Source organism: Staurois parvus, unplaced genomic scaffold (genome assembly GCF_062004578.1).
Source record: "Staurois parvus isolate SC_StPar_1 unplaced genomic scaffold, SC_StPar_1.0 ptg000999l, whole genome shotgun sequence".
NCBI classification, from domain to species: domain Eukaryota; kingdom Metazoa; phylum Chordata; class Amphibia; order Anura; family Ranidae; genus Staurois; species Staurois parvus.
This window is the reverse complement of record NW_028318795.1, coordinates 403,409-424,287: the sequence shown is the minus strand read 5'-3', so window position 1 is coordinate 424,287 and position 20,879 is coordinate 403,409. Positions and strand designations below refer to the sequence as shown.

Sequence of the window (20,879 nt, the reverse complement as noted above, 5' to 3'; positions counted from 1 at the left end):
CTCCCACTGACACCAATGATGGGGCACTATTCCTCCCACTGACACCAATGATGGGGCACTACTCCTCCCACTGACACCAATGATGGGGCACTATTCCTTCCAATGACACCAATGATGGGGCACTATTCCTACCACCGACACCAATGATGGGGCACTATTCCTCCCAAAGACTCCAATGGTGGGGCACTATTCCTCCCACCGACACCAATGATGGGGCACTATTCCTCCCACCGACACCAATGATGGGGCACTATTCCTCCCACCGATACCAATGATGGGGCACTATTCCTCCCACCGACACCAATGATGGGGCACTATTCCTCCCACCGACACCAATGATGGGGCACTATTCCTCCCACTGATACCAATGATGGGGCACTATTCCTCCCACCGATACCAATGATGGGGCACTATTCCTCCCACCGACACCAATGATGGGGCACTATTCCTCCTACTGACACCAATGATGGGACACTATTCCTCCCACTGATACCAATGATGGGGCACTATTCCTCCACTGATACCAATGATGGGGCACTATTCCTCCCACTGACACCAATGATGGGGCACTATTCCTCCCAGTGACACAAACGATGGGGTGGTTTTCCTTCCATTGACACCAACAATGAGGCACCATTCCTCCCACTGACACCATTATTATAGCTTCATTCCTCCCGCTGACACCATTCAATGGCACACCATTCATGTCTAGCATGATTATGTTCTTGCTGAAAATTATCTCAGCATAGAAAAAGAAAACAAATGCAGCGTCCACATCTAAGGACTGGGAATCTACAGTACAGGAGATTTTTGTTTTTGATTTTAGTTTTCTATTAAACTATACTCTTGTGCTCTGTGTGGCAGGTATGGGTAACGTCTCCTCATTGGTGGTGGCGGACTCCATTTTGGAATCGGTGGCTGCTTTCGCCAGATCGCCCCAATCTGTCCAGATGGTGAAAGTCGTCGTCTTCCAGAAGCAAATGCTGAATGATTTCCACGCCAGCATGAAGAAGAAGGAGGGGGGATCTCTACCCAAAGACAAGAGATTCTTCACTAAGATGAAGAATTGTGAGTACCCGGTGTCATAGAAAGATCTTCTCTTCAGGAAATGAATCAGTACGAGATATGAGGTGCCCAAAGTATGACATCTTCCTTTCAGACTCGGCCAATGAGCAGCTTCCTTCCCTCCTCCAAGTCGATTTACAGGTTTGGTATATGGTGGGGTAGGCATCACACAAAGTCCAAGGAGAAAACATTTGTAAAGCCTTTGAACATATCAGTCATGGGTTGGAGGTGGAAGTGACAAAAGGGCTTCCATTGTGACTCTGGTCCAAGCACCCCTGGAGGTGATGACATGGTGGAAGTGGTGGTGGTGGCAATGGTGGTTGCTCCAAGAGGGGGTCAGCTGGGTAGTTCTTGGCCGGAAGATTAGGACCTCAGCAGTGACACGAGGGATCAGTGTGGAAGAGCAGGTCAGGCCCAGCAGTTGGGAAGATGCCTACTCCTGCAGTAGGTAAAGGTGGTGCAGGATGAGGCCAACTGGAATGACTCTGTTGAGGTCAGGAGCCAAGCCAAAGTCATACATGGATGATAGAGTGGTCAGGAGCTAGAGCCAGGGCAGCACAGTGGCTAAATGGTTAGCACTTCTGCCTGGCAGTACTGGGGTCGTTGGTTCAAATCCCAACCATGGCACCACCTTCTTGGAGTTTGCATGTTCTCCCTGTGCCTGCGTGGGTTTCCTCCTACACTCCAAAGACATGCTGGTAGGTTAATTGGCTCCTGTCTAAATTGGCCCTAGTAGATAAATGTGAGTTAGGGACCTTAGATTGTACACTCTTCAGGGGCGGGGACTGATGTGAATGTACAATATATACGTAAAGCACGGCGTAAATTGATGGCGATATATAAGTACCTGAAATAAATAAATACATAGCTGATCAAGGGGGTGAAGATATCAGAATGGTCAGGAACAGGGATGGACTGACAACTCATAGGGCCCCTGGGCAATAGGGGATCATGGGGCCCCTGTGTCCTTGCCCAAACTCAAAAAAGCCTATGAAAAAGGTACCAGGGGCATCTCATGGGGCCCCCTAATGACCCTGGGCCCTCGGGCAGTGCCCGAGTTTCTAAATGGTCAGTCCGCCCCTGGTCAGGAACCATAGGAACGGGGTTACAGTGGCTACACCACATTCCTGTCCAGGCAAAGAACTCCCAGTGAGAGAGGATCTGTCTGAGGATCACTGAACGCAGAGTTGGAAAGGCCCAGAATGGGGGGGGGGGTGTTGCCGGATCCAACTGCAGCACCCCTTACCCGTAGGCAATGGTGAAGGACCCCAAGATGGCTCCGTGGGCCAGTATTTCACCATGGGGCAGAATCCTTGACTCTTTGTGGAGCAAAAGAAATCACTTTAGGGTGGTTTACCAGAGTTTATTATAGGACCCTAAACTCAGGGAAAGAGGGGTTAGTGCTACGGAAACCCAAAAATGCAAACTCTACTTATAGTCAGTTAGGAAAACAAATCTTTAAGCTGGAATCAGCACTCTGTTGTCTTCACACTGTATAGCAGCTTTGATGTAGCCCACGTACCCCCTGGATTATAAGCCACCAGAACTTCCTACAATGTCCACTGGCAGTAGCTTCCACCCAGTTCCCCAACACTCTTCAGTAGCTATCCAAGCATCAATCCTGCCCCAGACTCGGCCTACTCTCCTAGCAGTAGACCTCCCCAGGCAGCAGGCAAGCCTTCAACACACAGTTTCCTCTCACGGCTCTTGCCCATGTGGTAAGAATGTTTGTAGGAAGTCGGCCCAAATATTTATATGCTTTCCCAGCATGCACCACTGGCTATAAACCACCTAGCAGTCTTCCAGGGAGACTTATATATTCTGAATTGTCCTATCTTCAAACACTTTTGCCAGGGACCCTTCCTAACAGCAGGTAGAAGCAAACAATAAAACTGAACTGGGGGGGTGGGGGGGGGGAGAAGAGTCAAATGATCAGAAAGAGGGTGACTGCAACTTGAAGTTTTCTAGATAGGTTCAGAGTCGGATTAACAACGCAGACAGGGTGAGAATGGCAGTAGACCGTGTAACAAACTAGCTCATCAGAGCTGGAAGCGGAGTTCTTCTTTTTCTTGTTCCTTTCTGTTATTTGAGGTATTCCTCAATCATTCCTCACATCCCCCCTTTGCAGTCCTGAGAGGCAAACGTTATCTCCTGACGGATGGTGCAGGTCAACCAGGTTAAGACATCCCTGGTGGCGCCAGCAGTCTGGGAAAACTGTCACCTTTCTCACCTACGTTCTGATAAGGCCAGCCTTTTTCAGAGAGCTGGGAAGCATTGACCCAAAACGGTGTAAGCCCACACATTATCAAACTGACCAGAGTAATTGCACATTCCTCAGGTCAACCGTATGTTTCATGTCATGTATTATGAAGCTGTAGTTAATACAGAGTTTCCCACTGACCACTCCCAAAACGTGTAGTCAGAGCCCCCCCCCCCCCTTTGAGAGGGACTTTTAAGAAGAGACAAGTGATTTAGAGCTTGACACACACACAGAGATCTCCCAGCAACATCGTAACAAAAGGAGATCAAGAACTCACCCTGCTCTACAACTTGGATCTGCAAACCCAGGCATATGGGCAAGTAACTTAACCCTGTAATCTTCTTCCTAATTATCTCCTTGCTGTGTCTTTATATACATATATATATATTTTTGTGACATCTCTTTGTAAATATTTATTTGCATCCAACGCTTTTAGTAATAAATCTTTCTTTCTGAAAGTGTTAAACTGTTTCTAAGCGCTTACTTGCAATTCACGAATCCCTGCCTTTGAAGAGACGCTACTGTTTGTTATATCTCTGTATAACAGGTCCGCGGGCCGTGCTATATACATCAATATTTCAATCATTATAGTGTATATTTGATAACGGGAGTTTCCCCGTCTCCGACAAAAGTGGTGGTGGCAGTAGAGGGTTAGTTGCGTAATTAACCCGACCCAGTAACAAGCGCATTCAGGCTGCAGGCACAGATTGTAAACCATTAGCTGGGCAATCGCTGTGTCGGGTGCAGCTGAGTGGGGCCTTGTTACGCGCGTCACACCGCGGTTTAAGATAGGCCGGTCCTTGGGTCACGAGTTCGGTGAGAAGGTCCGGGGTCTGACGCCGTGGGCGTGATGTATTACTGTTAGTCGCGGCTGTGCGATTGTCGCCCTGTTGGTGGCGGCGACCGTGGATCCGTGACATATTGTTGGCAGCATACGTGGGATAATTGCAGTAAGAGCTTCAGTGCAGTGTTAAAAGTTGGCTCTGCACTGAAGGATTGTAACCTTTATGGAAACTGTCCTTAGAAACAAGCGGTGCATATTTTATTTTATATATATGTGTGTATAGAGAGACACATAGCAACAGCTATTTTCTTTTCCTACTTTTCTTTTCTATCTTTGCTTGCAATTATGCCTGGTGAAGCAGATTACGAGAAAATGAGCAAAGGTGATTTGAAAGTTGGACGTCGGTCGCAAAACTCGTGAAGATTTGATTAGTGATCTAGTGGAGTATGATATCCGAGCAAATCAGAACTCAGGGGAACTTGAACATGGAGGGGTTCCCGTTACCCACATTGCCAGTGGCTCAGAGACGGCCTCACAGGAGGGGCATACAGAGACTGACCCTGGAGGATCACCAAAGGTTAACGTCACACCACCACCTGAGTGCGCTAGCACCGTGGTGCCTGGAACCAGCAGAGATTATTCTCAGATGCAGGAGGCCCTGAAACGCCTCATGGAGACAATAGAAGAGATTTTAGTGAGCGCTACCAAAAAAACAAAAACAAAGAGTATATATACAGTATATATGTAAATACATATATACACACATACATACACACATGTATGTATATGTATTCAGATAAATAAGCAGCTGATACACCGAAAGGCAACCAGATAAAACCTCCAATAATATATATGTATTCAAATAAGTTGGTGCAGCGCTAAATGATAATACATATTAATAAACATACTGCCATGCAATTACAAATAAATGTGGATAGGTGGTATCACCTTAAGGTGATTAATCGTGATATATTTAGTTCAAAAATAGTCGTGTGGATCAAACAAAGATCACAATTCCAAGTGTGTGGACGTCCTGATCCGGGAGTGACAACAGGTGCAAGCCAAACGAATGGATAAAAAACGCACTCACCAGATGTGTGTTTAAAATGCACAATAATAAATCCTGCGTCATCAGGTTATAGAAAGGTCATCAGATCTCGGGTCAGGTTACCATACGAATCACCATCCCAGCTCCACAGAAAAGGTCACCAGAAACCGCTACCAGGTATCACCATCAGGGTCATCTATCCTCCAAATGGGCACATGTATTCAGGGTATGCTGTGGCTAGATGTCCAGTTGCTGCTGCCCCCCTCATTGCCAGTGGCTCAGAGACGGCCTCACAGGAGGGGCATACAGAGACTGACCCTGGAGGATCACCAAAGGTTAACGTCACACCACCGCCTGAGTGCGCTAGCACCGTGGTGCCTGGAACCAGCAGAGATTATTCTCAGATGCAGGAGGCCCTGAAACGCCTCATGGAGACAGATCTGGAGGCATACCTGCGGTTCATGGAACGCCAGGCTGACAGAGAAACTGCGGAACGCCAAGCAGCGGCTGACAGAGAAACTGCGGAACGCCAAGCTGAAAGAGAGGCTGAGAGAGAGGCGGTGCAGAGGGAAGCTGATCGTCGGCACGAGATGGAGATGTCAAGGCTCCAGCAGCGAACGGGTCAGAACCTCGGGTCCCTAGATCACAGGGACGCCACTCTTTCCGTGGGCGCAGCCAAGTTTCCAGTGATGGAAAAGGACAGTGACATTGACGTACTTACTGTCCTTTGAAAAAACGTGCCGTCAGTACCATGTGCCCCAAGCTCAATGGGCTCGGTACCTGACACCAGGGCTCCGAGGCAAGGCCCTGGACGCGTTTGTTGAACTGCCAGAGGGGCAAGATGATGACTATGAACTTTTAAAAGATGCCATTATCCGGAAGTACCAGATGACCCCGGAAGTGTACCCCAAGTGGTTCAGGTCCATGCAGAAGGGACCTGGGGACTCTTACACGGATGTGGCGAGTCGCTTACGCACCACATTCCGACAGTGGACTAAGGAACTGAAAGCTGATTCCTATGATGCTTTGGAGGATCTCATGATCCGAGATCAACTCTTACACATTTGCCCAGCAGACATCAGACAGTTCGTCTTGGAGAGGGAGCCAGCATCTACTACAGCTGCAGCAGACCTGGCAGATACCTTCGTCCACACGCGAGTGCCTGAACCTCGCAAGGCTCCTCCGAACAGCTGGAAAGGGGGGAAATCATCCCTAGCAACTTCTCCTACTTCAGTGAGACAAGCTTCACCTCCGCCCAACCCTGCAGCTCCTGGGGCCAAGCCATTCCTGCCTGACACCCGTAGATGTTTCACCTGTGGGAAAAGAAAAAGCGGACATCTCAAGACGCAGTCTCCTGAGCAGAAGCAGATGACATCATCGGGCCAGCCGGCCAGCAACTCTTCTTCTGTGCTGTTCATTCGCAGGAAGATGCGGGTAACCCCTGCCAACTTGCAGCCCGTTACCGTGGGCAACCGGTCTGCAACTGGTTTCCGGGACACCGGGGCAGAAGTCACTTTGATCTGGCCAGAGCTGATTGAGCCACAGAACCTCATCCCAGGAAAGTTCCTGACCCTCACAGGAGTTGGGGGGACCCATTCACGCATACCCTGTGCAAAGGTATTCCTAGATTGGGGTGCGGGGAGGGGGATGAGAGAAGTGGGGGTCTCAGCTGAACTGCCCACACCTGTTTTGTTGGGTGCTGACCTAGGCACTCTTGTTTCGTATTATGCTCCTGCCGAGAAGACCTGGAAGGGCCCCCTGGAACTCTCTGGACCAGCCAAGGTACTGTGGACAGATATTGGGGTAATGTCTGGGCCACCGGTGGATGGACAGAGGGAGGGGGCTGGGAATGGTGTGGGGCTACAGGATTCTCCATTAGCTGGAGATCAAGAAGAAATCCCCTTGTCTGGGGAGGTATTGAACTCATGTGTCATTGATATTATGAACGTGACTGTTGAGGATCGTTGTGGTGACACTGAGGGTGATATTACTAATGTTAGTAACATTGGGAATAACATTGATAGTAATGTCATTGATAATGTTTGTATTGTTTACAGCAATATTGGTAATGCTAACAATGAGATTTGTGATGAAACAAAGGATGCATTTTCAGTGTTGGGGGCTGAGCAAGGGGATGATTTGGATAGGCCTGTCCCTTGCCCAGGCTCAGAAGATTGTGCCTTGATAAGTGCCCAGCCGTTGGCCTTGCGTAGGACTAGGCAGCTGGCTAGGACTCGTAGTTCCACGCCTCAGGCAGCACTCAAAAGCGATTCCCAAAGGAACTTCAGAGGTCCGCTAGCTGTGAGTTGCCCTGCTAAGGAAGGCACACCACAGCTGGCTGGAACTTGCAGTTCCACACTTCAGGCAGCCCTGAAAAGTGAGTCCCAAAGGACCTTCAGTGGTAAGCTGGCTGGGACTTGCAGTTTCACACTTCAGGCAGCCCTGAAAAGTGAGTCTCAATGGACCTTCAGAGGTAAGCTAACTGAGATTTGTAGTCCCACAGGGAAGACTGCTCTGGAAAGCCATTCATATGGAGATTTCAGCTTTTGGCCAGGGCTGGGCCCCCCTGCTGGGAAGAGTAAACAAAAGACTGGCCTAGTCACTGGGGGCTGGGAGCCTGGAAACCTGTCAGTTAATCTCACTTGTCAAGGTGTGTTCACAGGCAGACAGACAAAGGTCAGAGGCAGCAGGCCTGGATTACGAGTGGAAGGAAGGTTGATGCGTGGGTTACAGAAAGAGGGCCGCCGGGCCCAGACCCAATCACCCTTCCCTGGCACCCGGGTTCCGGAGCTGCTGCCCAGGCCTTTGATAGATGGTGTCTGGATTCAGAAGGTGCCGGCTGACTGGGCCACAGAGGCAAAGGGAATGGCACAGTCAGGAATCCAGGGGCCAGCTAGAGTCTGGGCGACACTGAACGCCAGCCCTGTGTTTGTGGGCTACCCCATGCCCAGGAGCCATGAGGTAATGGAGCATCTGGAAGGTGCCTACTGTTTTGCCATCATGGACCTGAGCAAGGAGTATGGGCCACCTTCTCTAACCCAGCAAGCTCAAGACGAGGCAGCCTTCACTACCCCATGTGGCTTGCCTGACTCCACAGGAAAGCTAGTTGGGGTTGAGGATGCACCGACCGCCACTCCAGCGGTCAGGAATGGCCCACAATGTGCAGTGGACCTGGGTGCAGTTGTCCGCTTGATCTGGGAAGAGCCACTTGGGCCCCTGTCACTAGTCTGGAACCAACCGCCCGTGCCCAGTCTGACAGTCAAGAAGGGTAACTGTCAGAGGGGCATGTCAGTGGTTCCGTTTAGGAACCCGTCAGTAAGAAGAGACCCCCAGAGGTCTGGGTGTGGGGAGACTGAGGCAGTTGAGGCCTGGTCTGCTCCCCAGGCCAAAAAGCAGGTTACGTCAGTCACGGGTACAGCTGACTACGGTAAGACGCCTGGATGCGATGATCATGGCTCAGCTGGACCTGTGACTGATATAGCAGACAGGAAACTGGAGGAACTGGTGTCCTCGATGCTAGCAGGGAACGAGGACTGTCCATCTTGGATGAAGGTACCTGTGGACACCACTGGGAGGCGAGGCCCAGAATTTGCCTGTCCGGTTCCAGTGCCCACAAGCGCTACTACCTTCAGGCCAGATGTAGTCCTAAGCCTGAGGAAGAAGGTAGAAGAGGGAAATCTCCTTCTCTACCTCGACAAGAAGCTACATATTAATATGTTAGCAAATGACACCCCTGAGCCGAAGGTTTTGTGAACAGGTGGGCACCCCGGCAGTTGCCACGGGATTCGGATAGCCACAGCCGACTGGTACCCACCCGTGACCACTCACTTGGTCGGCCCAGCAGTGCTGCTGGGGAGAATGGCTTTCTGTTCAGACGGAATTCGGTTCTCCTGCAGTACAGCGGTACCCGGACTTCCCAAGAGGAACCTCTGGACAGAGGTCGGTTGCGTCAGGAGGGAACCTGTAGCTCCCTCCTTGGCACCCACTTAAGGGAGAGGTGTAACAAACTAGCTCATCAGAGCTGGAAGCGGAGTTCTTCTTTTTCTTGTTCCTTTCTGTTATTTGAGGTATTCCTCAATCATTCCTCACATCCCCCCTTTGAAGTCCTGAGAGGCAAACGTTATCTCCTGACGGATGGTGCAGGTCAACCAGGTTAAGACATCCCTGGTGGCGCCAGCAGTCTGGGAAAACTGTCACCTTTCTCACCTACGTTCTGATAAGGCCAGCCTTTTTCAGAGAGCTGGGAAGCATTGACCCAAAACGGTGTAAGCCCACACATTATCAAACTGACCAGAGTAATTGCACATTCCTCAGGTCAACCGTATGTTTCATGTCATGTATTATGAAGCTGTAGTTAATACAGAGTTTCCCACTGACCACTCCCAAAACGTGTAGTCAGAGCCCCCCCTTTGAGAGGGACTTTTAAGAAGAGACAAGTGATTTAGAGCTTGACACACACACAGACTCACACACAGAGATCTCCCAGCAACATCGTAACAAAAGGAGATCAAGAAATCACCCTGCTCTAAAACTTGGATCTGCAAACCCAGGCATATGGGCAAGTAACTTAACCCTGTAATCTTCTTCCTAATTATCTCTTTGCTGTGTCTTTATATACATATATATATATTTTTGTGACATCTCTTTGTAAATATTTTATTGCACCTGTTTGACCCTTTTAGTAATAAATCTTTCTTTCTGAAAGTGTTAAACTGTTTCTAAGCGCTTACTTGCAATTCATGAATTCCTGCCTTTGAAGAGACGCTACTGTTTGTTATATCTCTGTATAACAGGTCCACGGACCGTGCTATATAGATCAATATTTCAATCATTATAGTGTATATTTGATAACGGGAGTTTCCCAGTCTCCGACAAAAGTGGTGGTGGCAGTAGAGGGTTAGTTGCATAATTAACCCGACCCAGTAACAAGCGCATTTAGGCTGCAGGCACCGATTGTAGTCCATTAGCTGGGCAATCGCTGTGCTGGGTGCAGCTGAGTGTGGCCTTGTTACGCGCGTCACACCGCGGTTTTAGATCGGCCGGTTTTTCGGTCACCAGTTTGGTGAGAAGGTCTGGGGACTGACGCCGTGGGCGTGACGTATTACTGTTAGTCGCGGTCGTGCGATTGTCGCATGTTGGTGGCAGCGATCGTGGATCTGTGACAGACCGTACAGTACATAAACAGCTACTTGCGCTGCTCCTCTCACAGTCAAGTCCAGGCTAGGTGTGATAACATGGGGGAACAGATGGAGGGATCTCAGGGCTGGTAGCACAACCAAGTAGCTGTAGGAGCCCCAGGGCTGCTAACACAGGCAAACGGCTGGAGATGCAGGACCACTCCAGGTGAAGTGCCGTAGCAATTACAGTAGTGCTCACCGCGGTGGCCGGGTCTTTCATGCTATAGGTCTGCCTGCATGCCTATGGACTTCCAGTGGAGGATGGCACCTGCAGATCGCATGCCCATCAACCTCTGCTACCTCCGAAAGTGATCTCTCTGAGCACCTGAGGACATGAAAGAGAGAAACATACACAGGTGAAACTCAAACAATTAGAATCTGGTGCAAAAGTTCATTGATTTCAGTGCAGCAACTTAAAAGGTGAAACTAATATATGAGACTCATTACATGCAAAGCAAGATAGTTCAAGCCGTGATTTGTCATCATTGTGATGATTATGGCTTACAGCTCATGAAAACCCCAAATCCACAATCTCAGAAAATGAGAATATTCCATGCAATCAATAAAACACGGATTGTACATAGAACAATATCGCACCTCTGAAAAGTAGAAGCTGCATATGTACTCAGTACTTGGTTTGGGCCCCTTTTGCAGCAATTACTGCCTCAATGCGGCGTGGCATGGAAGCTATCAGCCTGTGGCACTGCTGAGGTGTTATGGAAGACCAGGATGCTTCAATAGCGGCCTTCAGCTCTTCTGCATTGTTCGGTCTCATGTCTCTCATCTTTCTCTTGGCAATGCTCCATAGATTCTCTATGGGGTTCAGGTCAGGTGAGTTTGCTGGCCAATCAAGCACAGTAATCCCATGGTCATTGATCCATAGGTCTCATTGAACAGGTTGTGAGTCAGTTCCTAGCGCAAAGTTATTATTATTATTATTATACAGGATTTATGGCGCCAACAGTTTGCTCAGCACTTTACAATATAAGGGGGGCGGTACAATTACAATACATTTCAGTACAGAAGGAATAGGAGGGCCCGGCTCGTGGAGCTTACAATCTAAAGGAAGGGGGAGGTGATACAAAAGGTGATAGCTGTGGGGGGTGATCTGGCGGAGGTGATTCAAATACAGTTCTTAGGTGGAGGTGGGGTGGGCTACCCTGAAGAATTGCGTTTTCAAAGATCGCCTAAAGACAGACAGGGTGGGGGCTGACCGGACATGCTGTGGTAGGGAATTCCAGAGGATGGGAGAAGCTCTGGAGAAGTTCTGGAGGCGAGTGTGGGAGGAGGTGATGAGGGAGCTAGAGAGGAGGATATCATGGGAGGAGCGGAGTGGGTGATTTGGGCGGTATCTGTGGATGAGGTTGGTGATGTAGCTAGGGGCAGAGTTGTGGATGGCTTTGTAAGCTGTGGTTAGTATTTTGAATTTTATACGTTGGGTTAGTGGAGGCCAGTGGAGGGATTGGCAGAGAGAGGTGGAGGACACTGAGTGGAGGCCAGTGGAGGGATTGGCAGAGAGGGGTGGAGGACACTGAGTGGAGGCCAGTGGAGGGATTGGCAGAGAGGGGTGGAGGACACTGAGTGGAGGCCAGTGGAGGGATTGGCAGAGAGGGGTGGAGGACACTGAGCGGAGGCCAGTGGACGGATTGGCAGAGAGGGGTGGAGGACACTGAGTGGAGGCCAGTGGAGGGATTGGCAGAGAGGGGTGGAGGACACTGAATGGAGGCCAGTGGAGGGATTGGCAGAGAGGGATGGAGGTCAGTGGAGGGATTGGCAGAGAGGGGTGGTGGACACTGAGCAGCGGCTAGTGGAGGGATTGGCAGAGAGGGGTGGAGGACACTGAAAGAAAGCCAGTGGAGGGATTGGCAGAGAGGGGTGGAGGTCAGTGGAGGGATTGGCAGAGAGGGATGGAGGTCAGTGGAGGGATTGGCAGAGAGGGATGGAGGTCAGTGGAGGGATTGGCAGAGAGGGGTGGTGGACACTGAGTGGAAGCCAGTGGAGGGATTGGCAGAGAGGGGTGGAGGACACTGAATGGAGGCCAGTGGAGGGATTGGCAGGGAGGGGTGGAGGACACTGAGTGGAGGCCAGTGGAGGGATTGGCAGAGAGGGGCAGCAGTCGCTGATCGGTTGGTAAGGTAGATGAGTCTAGCAGCAGCATTCATAATAGACTGAAGGGGGCGTGGCCTGTGTAATGGTAGACCAGTGAGGAGGGAGTTGCAGTAATGGAGGCGGGATATAACCAAGGCATGGATAAGTTGTTTTGTGGTGTCATTGGTCAGGAAGGGGTGGATTTTGGAAATGTTCCGGGGGTTGAGGCAGCAGGATTTAGCCAGTGATGGGATGTGGGGCCCATAGGAGAGGTCAGAGTCTAGGATTACGCCTTGCACCCTGGCATGAGGGGAAGGACCAATGGTTGTGCTGGTGATCTTGATGGTAAAGTCGTGAATGGGGGATCAGGGGGGAGGTAATATTACAGCTCAGTTTTTGAAAGATTGAGTTTGCGGTAGTGATGTGACATCCATGCTGTTATGTCGTTTAGTAGATTTGTGATACGTGAGGAGATGGAGGGGGTGAGCTGGGGAGTGGAGACATAGATCTGGGTGTCATCAGCATAGAGGTGGTATTGGAAGCCATAGGAGGTTATCAGTTGGCCAAGGGAGGAGGTATAGAGAGAGAAAAGGAGGGGCCCAAGGACAGAACCTTGGGGGGACCCCAACAGAAAGAGGAAGAGGAGCGGAGGAGGAGGAGTTGTATGTGACACTGAAAGTGCGCTGAGAAAGGTAAGAGGAGAACCAGGAGAGAGCAGAGTCACGGAGGACGATGGAGTGGAGTTTACTGAGGAGGAGCGGGTGGTCGACTGTGTCAAAGGCAGCGGAAAGGTCAAGGAGTATGAGTATGGAGTCATGGCCATTGGTTTTATATAACACTGGATGTTGGGGCAGAAATTAGCAAGATAATGGCTATGTATACATTCGTAGCACCAGCAGAAAGATTCAAAATGACAAATATCAGATATGATTCCCATGTGGCCCCTGTGCTTAGCCATGGGATCTGTATTGTCATAGGTCGGGAAGACATAGGGAGATATTTCCACTGGCTCAGTGTTGGTATTTTATCCCTGGGTTTGGGGGAAGTTGCCGGTGCACAGTGGCTTGGACCTCGGCAGAATGGAAGACGTGTATAGCAAAGGTGGTTGACGTATGAGGGGGGAGCAGTTAGGGGGGCTCTCATCCAGACTGCACAGACTGTGTATCCTCTTTTCTCCTACACAGCTGTATTGAACTTCATGGGGTGGAACACCGGAGACTCGGAGGATCCCAAGGTTTTTGAATTAAGAGAAAAAATCGAGCCGGCTATTTTCCAGCTGTGCGCGGAAAGTCGGGGTGCCGTGAAGAAGACAAAAGTCTGGCTCCATGATCTGATAATGAAGGAGCAGCATGAGAACATCATCACAGATGACTGGATCCAGGAGTTCAATGACAAGGAACGTGAGGCCTTATTCCAGCTTCAGAAGACCTACCAAGTTAGTCTGATTATTGATGTCCCCAATTACACGGTCAAAGTGCTGGGCCTGTCCAGGGATGTCCTGGAGGTCAGCAGTAAAATCCAAGACATGGTAAAGAGTGTGCGAGATAAGAAGACGAGAGAGCGGGAGGCGGAGCTGTGCAGTAATCTGGTGGAATGGGGATACCTCAATGGAACCAAGTTTGTTCCATTCGACAAAATGACAAACATGGAGCTGGAGAAGGCCAAGACCGAGGACAGACAAAGTATACGTATCGATATTAACGGGGCACCATACACAGTGATTGTAGAACGGCTAAGTGCAAGCGATCCCGGAGGGAAAACTTTGAAGATTCGACACAATTCTAAACACGGTAAATAACATTTTATATCAGATATGGGGCATTACATGGCTGGAAAATCTTGAGAGCTGGGCGGCCAATCCACCTAAAGGACAAGATCCTGAGGGTTTGTTTCAATTACTATCATCTTTTCATGGTATTTAGTAATGACTGTGGCTCCTTAGTTGGACTCAGTGGTGTAGCATGGGCAGGGCCACACAGGTAAAAATATTGCGGCCTTGAGTTAGGGGGCGCAATACTTGCCTTGCCCAAGGCGCTGCCAACCCACGCTATGCCATTATGGGTGCTGCTAAGTTGTCAAAACTGACAGCCAATCCTAGGCAGTGGTGGAAATCCATGGCCTGCAGAATGCCCCTTCCATACGTGTGGCTGTGGGATGCCATTGGTGCCTAGACTCATGTGCGAACCAAACACATCCGAGCTCCTCCCTACCCGGGAGAGCGCCCCAGGCACTGGCAACCCACTGGACTGACCATCTCCTGAGTTCTACTTTTGTGTCCTTCCTCAGTCACTGGTCACATACACAACGGAAACAGAGAAGGAAACCAATCTATAATCTATCTATCTATCTATCTATAATCTATCTATCTATCTATCTATCTATCTATCTATCTATCTATCTATCTATAATCTATCATCTATCTATTATCTATCTATCTATCTATTATCTATCTATCTATCTATCTATCTATCTATCTATCTATCTATTATCTATCTATCTATTATCTATCTATCTATCTATTATCTATCTATTATCTATCTATCTATCTATCTATCTATCTATCTATCTATCTATCTATCTATTATCTATCTATCTATCTATCTATCTATCTATCTATCTATCTATCTATCTATCTATCTATTATCTATCTATCTATTATCTATCTATTATCTATCTATCTATCTATCTATCTATCTATCTATCTATTATCTATCTATCTATTATCTATCTATCTATTATCTATCTATTATCTATCTATCTATCTATCTATTATCTATCTATTATCTATCTATCTATCTATCTATCTATTATCTATCTATCTATCTATTTATCTCTCTATTATCTATCTATCTATTATCTATCTATCTATTATCTATCTATCTATCTATCTATCTATCTATCTATCTATTATCTATCTGTCTATCTATCTATCTATTATCTATCTATCTATTATCTATCTATTATCTATCTATTATCTATCTATCTATCTATTATCTATCTATCTATCTATCTATCTATCTATCTATCTATCTATCTATCTATTATCTATCTGTCTATCTATCTATCTATCTATCTATCTATCTATCTATCTATCTATCTATCTATCTATTATCTATCTATTATCTATCTATCTATCTATTATCTATCTATCTATCTATCTATCTATCTATCTATCTATCTATCTATCTATCTATCTATTATCTATCTATCTATCTATCTATCTATTATCTATCTATCTATTATCTATCTATCTATCTATTATCTATCTGTCTATCTATCTATCTATCTATCTATCTATCTATCTATCTATCTATCTATCTATCTATCTATTATCTATCTATTATCTATCTATCTATCTATTATCTATCTATCTATCTATCTATCTATCTATCTATCTATCTATCTATCTATCTATCTATTATCTATCTATCTGTCTATCTATCTATCTCTGAAGCCTCAGCAGCAGATAATGAATACATAGGAAGAGCTCTGTACAGAGGCTTCCCCTTCATTCACAAACTGAAGCCTAGTAAAAGCAGTTTATGAATGAACACAATTTACTATGCTTCAGTTATGAATGGACTGAGTCAGTGATTGGTGCCTATCATGAAACATTTACTGGCCCCTTCCCCGCTCTTCATCCTGACAGATCCCCCACAGCAGCTGGCTGGAGAAGGTAGCGGGTAACCCAGCAATGCTGCGGGGGATGAGAGAGGGGCCGGCTACTGGGGGAGTACATAGGAGCCGGGGCAGCAGGAGGTGAATAGGAGGGGCGGTGGGCATGGAATGTAGAGGAACCGATCACTCCATTTCTCTCCTGCAGCTACTGAATGCCAGCTTCTCCTCCTCTCCCTCCTGCAGGCATTCAGCAGCTGCAGGAGAAAAATGCAGGGATCGGTTCCTCTGCATGCCATGCCCACCGCCCCTCCTATTCACCTCCTGCTGCCCCGGCTCCTATGTACTCCCCCGGCAGCCAGCCTCCCTTTCATCCCTCACAGCATTGCTGGGTTCCCTGCTCCCCTCTCCAGCCGGCTGCTGTGGGGGATCTGTCAGGATGAAAAGCGGGGAAGGGGCCGGTAAATGTATCATTTACCGGCCCCTTCCCTATCTGAATGGACAGTCAGTGATAGGTACCGATCACTGACTCTGTCCATTCATAACTGAAGCATAGTAAATTGTGTTCATTCATAAACTGCGTTTACTATGCCTATGTTTGTGAATGAAGGGGAAACCTCTGTAGAGAGCTCCTCCTATCCATTCATTCTCTGCTGCTGAGACTTCAGAAGGGGGATTGAGGACTGCGTCCTCAATCTCATTTCTTTGTTTTGAAGGTGAGATGTCAGGAGTCTGCTTAGACCCCTGATATCTCCCCAAAGCCCCCCCCCCCCCCCAACAGGGACTCCTAAAAAAAATTGTAAAAAAACAAATAAAAAAAATATAATAATTAAAAAATAAAATTGCTGGGTTCCCCGCTCTCCTCTCCAGCCGGCTGCTGTGGGGTATCTGTCAGGATGAAAAGCGGGGAAGGGGCCAGTAAATGTATCATTTACATCATTGACTGTGTCCATTCATAACTGAATCATAGTAAATTGTGTTCATTCATAAACTGCGTTTGCTATGCTTCAGTTTGTGAATGAAGGTTGAAGCCTCTGTATAGAGCTCTTCCTGTCCATTCATTCTGTACTGCTGAGGCTTCAGAGAAGGAGATTGAGGACTGTGTCCTCAATCTCATTTCCCTGTTCTCTCCTGATGCCTGCAGGAGGGAGAGGAGGAGAAGCCGATATTCAGCAGCTGCAGAAGAGAAACGGGCAGATTGGTTCCTCTATATGCCGCCCGCTGCCCCTCCTATCCAGGTGGCCCCAGCCCACTGGGCAAGCGCCTCATGTGCCGTATGGCCAGTCCAGGCCTGGAATGAATGAACTAGAGTTGTAGCCTCACCCTCTGGCAACCATCAGGCGACTTGTAGTATATAGTATAGGGCACACAATGGACATTATTATACAACGAGCGTCTGTAAGCAGATGACAGATATCACTGCTGAGTGTTTCCATTGCAGGAAAATTAGACGTCCCCTCACACTGGGCTCCAATGAAGACCAACAATGTGAAGGTGGTCCCGTTAGGTGCTGGGAGTCCGGAGTACACAGATGTAGAGACACAATTCAGGAAATCTTGCCAAATGCGAATTATAAAGGTAATCAATCTTTTTGATGTTTTTCAAGTAGCCATTGGAGATGGATGATGTAAAAAGGGTTTGGGGGTACACTGTACATTATGAAGGGGGGGGGGGACTGAATGATTGGACAATTTTTGTGGGACTCGTAATGTTTTGAGACATTTTTGGTTCCGTTTAGTGAATATTTCTTCTATTCAGTGATAAGATCTCATAAATTTTTGTTTACAATCCTTTTGGCCCGTGATGACGTTTGTGTCTGAGCAGATCGAGAGGGTCCAGAACCGCTACCTGTGGATAAACTACCAGATAAAGAAGCAAAGTATCGATGACAAGAATGGCTCCACCACTAACGAGAAGCAGCTCTTCCATGGCTTGGACCCCAATACTGTGAGCAGTGTGAACAACAATGGATTTAACAGGAGCTACGCTGGAAAGAATGGTGAGTGACCACATCTGATGGTACCTCTGGCAGGGGCCTCTGTGACCATGTAGAGCAGTGGTCTCCAAGCTGCAGCCCTTGGCTTGTCTTTATCCAGCCCTTGAGGCTTCACTCTTGCTACTGATACCAACAATGGGGCAAAACTCCTCCCACTGACACCAATGATGGGGCATAACTCCTCCCACTGACACCAACGATGGGGCATAATTCCGCCCACTGACACCAATTATGGGGCATAATTCCACCCACTGACACCAATTATGGGGCATAATTCCTCCCACTTCCCACTAAAAGGCACAGTACTGGGATGTGGGTAGTCGGTGGAACCAAGGGACGAAGCTCAGAGCTGGGTATGGGATGGAACCAAGGGACGGTGCTCAGATGTGGGTAGGGGGTGGAACAAAGGGATGGTGCTCAGAGGTGGGTAGGGGGTGGAACTAAGGGACAGTACTCAGAGGTGGGTTGGGGATGGAACCAAGGGATGGGGCTCAGAGGTGGGTAGGAAGTGTAACCAAGGGACGTTGCTCAGAGGTGGTTGAGGGTGGAACCAAGGGACAACACCTAGAAGTGGGTAGGGAATGGAATCAAGGGACATTTCTCAGAGGTGGGTAGTGGATAGAACCAAGGGACAGTGCTCAGAGGTGGGTAGGGGGTGGAACCAAAGGACGGTGCTCGGTGGTGGGTAAGCGAAGGAACCAAGGGATGGTTCTCAAAGGTGGGTAGGGGGTGGAACTAAGGGATGGTGCTCAGAGGTGGGTAGGGGATAGAACCTAAGAATGGTGCTCATTGGTGGGTAGAGGGTGGAACCAAAGGACATTGCTCAGAGGTGGGTTGGGGATGGAATTAAGGGACTTTGCTCAGAGGTGGGTCGGGGGTGGAACCAAGGGACTTTGCTCAGAGGTGGGTCAGGGGTGGAACCAAGGGATGGTTCTCAGAGGTGGGTAGGGGGTGGAACCAAGGGACAGTGCTCAGAAGTGGGTAGGGAGTGTAACCAAGGGATGGTGCTCAGAGGTGGCTAGCGGGTGGAACCAAGGGATGGTGCTCAGAGGTGGGTAGGGGTGGAACCAAGGGACGGTGCTCGGAGGTGGCTAGGGGGTGGAACCAAGGGATGGTGCTTGGAGGTGGCCAGGGGGGTGGAACCAAGGGATGGTGCTTGGAGGTGGGGGGGGGGGTGGAGACAAGAAGTGACTAAGAAGGAGGAATTTCTGCACCTATTCTCTGAGAAAAAAAAGCCCTGATATTATTATTATACAGAATTTATGGCACCAACAGTTTGCTCAGCGCTTAACAATATAAAGGGAGTCTATACAGCAACAATACAGTTCAATACAAGAGAGTTAGGAGGACTCTGATCCTGGGAGCTTACAATCTAAGAGGGGTGGGGGCTGGTACAACATTGTATGTGAAGCACATGTGATGTCACCATTTTACATAATAGTGAAAAGTTCTGCATCTTAGAGAAAATAACTCTTTTTGTTTCCCTGACCAGCGGCTTGTTATGGAAACGGAACGTACTTTGCAGTGGATGCCAATTATTCTTCCCAGGACATATACTCCCGTCCGGACAAGAGCGGATGCAAGTACATGTACCTGAGCCGTGTGGTCACAGGGGTATCATGTGTCGAAAAACAGGGGATGGTTGCCCCCCCTCCTAAGAATCCTGCAAACCCCACCGACCTGTATGACAGCGTCACAGATAATCCAACGAAACCTGTAATGTATGTGATATTCCACGACATCCAGGCCTATCCCGAGTATCTCATCACCTTTACTAAATGACCTGCTGACCCAAAGTATATACCCATCCTGGTATACGGGAGTTCTTCCAGCTGGACACGGAGTCACAACTGCGAGTTCATAATACGGTTTTGATCATTTAATTTCTGGTGAAGTTCTTGCATTAGCTACAATAAAATGAATATAATAAAGTTGGGTGAAACGTGTGGGTTTAGAGTGAACCTGTTATCTGCTACATCATTCCTGTGAAGTAATGGGTGAATGTTAACACTTCCAGGTATTTATTACCGAGATCACAGTACTCCACCTGACAACGCCTTCATCTGCTGGTCCCACCTTTGTACAGGAGTCATCCGGGGTCACCTACTGCTTCCTTCCAGGAATACAATCCTTCCTCCATATGAAATGACACATGGGTTTTTGACCTGCCCCTCCCACAGTGGGGCAAGTAGTTTGTGTCTCTGCCCCTCCCACAATGGGGAGATTCCCCCCAGTAGTTGGTGTCTCTGCCCCTCCGACAATGGGGAGATTTCTCTGCAGTAGTTTGTGTCTCTGCCCCTCCCACAATGGGGAGTTTTCTTGAAGTAGTTTGTGTCTCTGCCCCTCCCACAATGGGGAGTTTTCTTGAAGTAGTTTGTGTCTCTGCCCCTCCCACAATGGGGAGATTATCCCCAACAGTTTGTGTCTCTGCCCCTCCCACAATAGGGAGATCTCCCTGAACTAGTTTGTGTCTGCCCCTCCCACAATGGGGAGATCTCCCTGAACTAGTTTGTGTCTCTGCCCCTCCCATAATAGGGAGATCTCCCTGAACTAGTTTGCGCCTCTGCCCCTCCCACAATGGGGAGATTTCCCTCAGTAGTTTGTGTCTCTGCCCCTCCCACAATGGGGAGATTTCCTGAAGTAGTTAGTGTCTCTGCCCCCCCCACATTTGGGAGATTTTCCCGCAGTAGTTGTCTCTGCTCCTCACACAATGGGGAGATTTCCCCCTATAGTTTGCGTCTCTGCCCCTCCCACAATAGGGAGGACACAATCTGTACGAAGTCTCGGTAAGTGTGCTTGGAGAGGAGCAGATTGTGGTGTGTATGTGGGTGTCTGTGGTGTCGGAT

At 48.5% G+C, this 20,879-nt stretch overlaps 1 protein-coding gene across 1 annotated transcript in view; it reads left to right on the top strand.

Annotated features, from left to right (window-relative positions):
- The window catches only part of LOC149441365 (protein mono-ADP-ribosyltransferase PARP14-like), a 107,999-nt gene extending 88,020 nt beyond the window's left edge, over window positions 1-19,979 (top strand). The window contains exons 12-16 of the mRNA XM_089657433.1: window positions 865-1,068; window positions 13,607-14,212; window positions 17,479-17,615; window positions 17,862-18,036; window positions 19,526-19,979. Coding sequence (XP_089513559.1) covers window positions 865-1,068; window positions 13,607-14,212; window positions 17,479-17,615; window positions 17,862-18,036; window positions 19,526-19,815 — 1,412 coding nt within the window. The 3' untranslated portion in view covers window positions 19,816-19,979. The remainder of the gene's footprint in view (window positions 1-864; window positions 1,069-13,606; window positions 14,213-17,478; window positions 17,616-17,861; window positions 18,037-19,525) is intronic.
- Window positions 19,980-20,879: the final 900 nt, after the last annotated feature.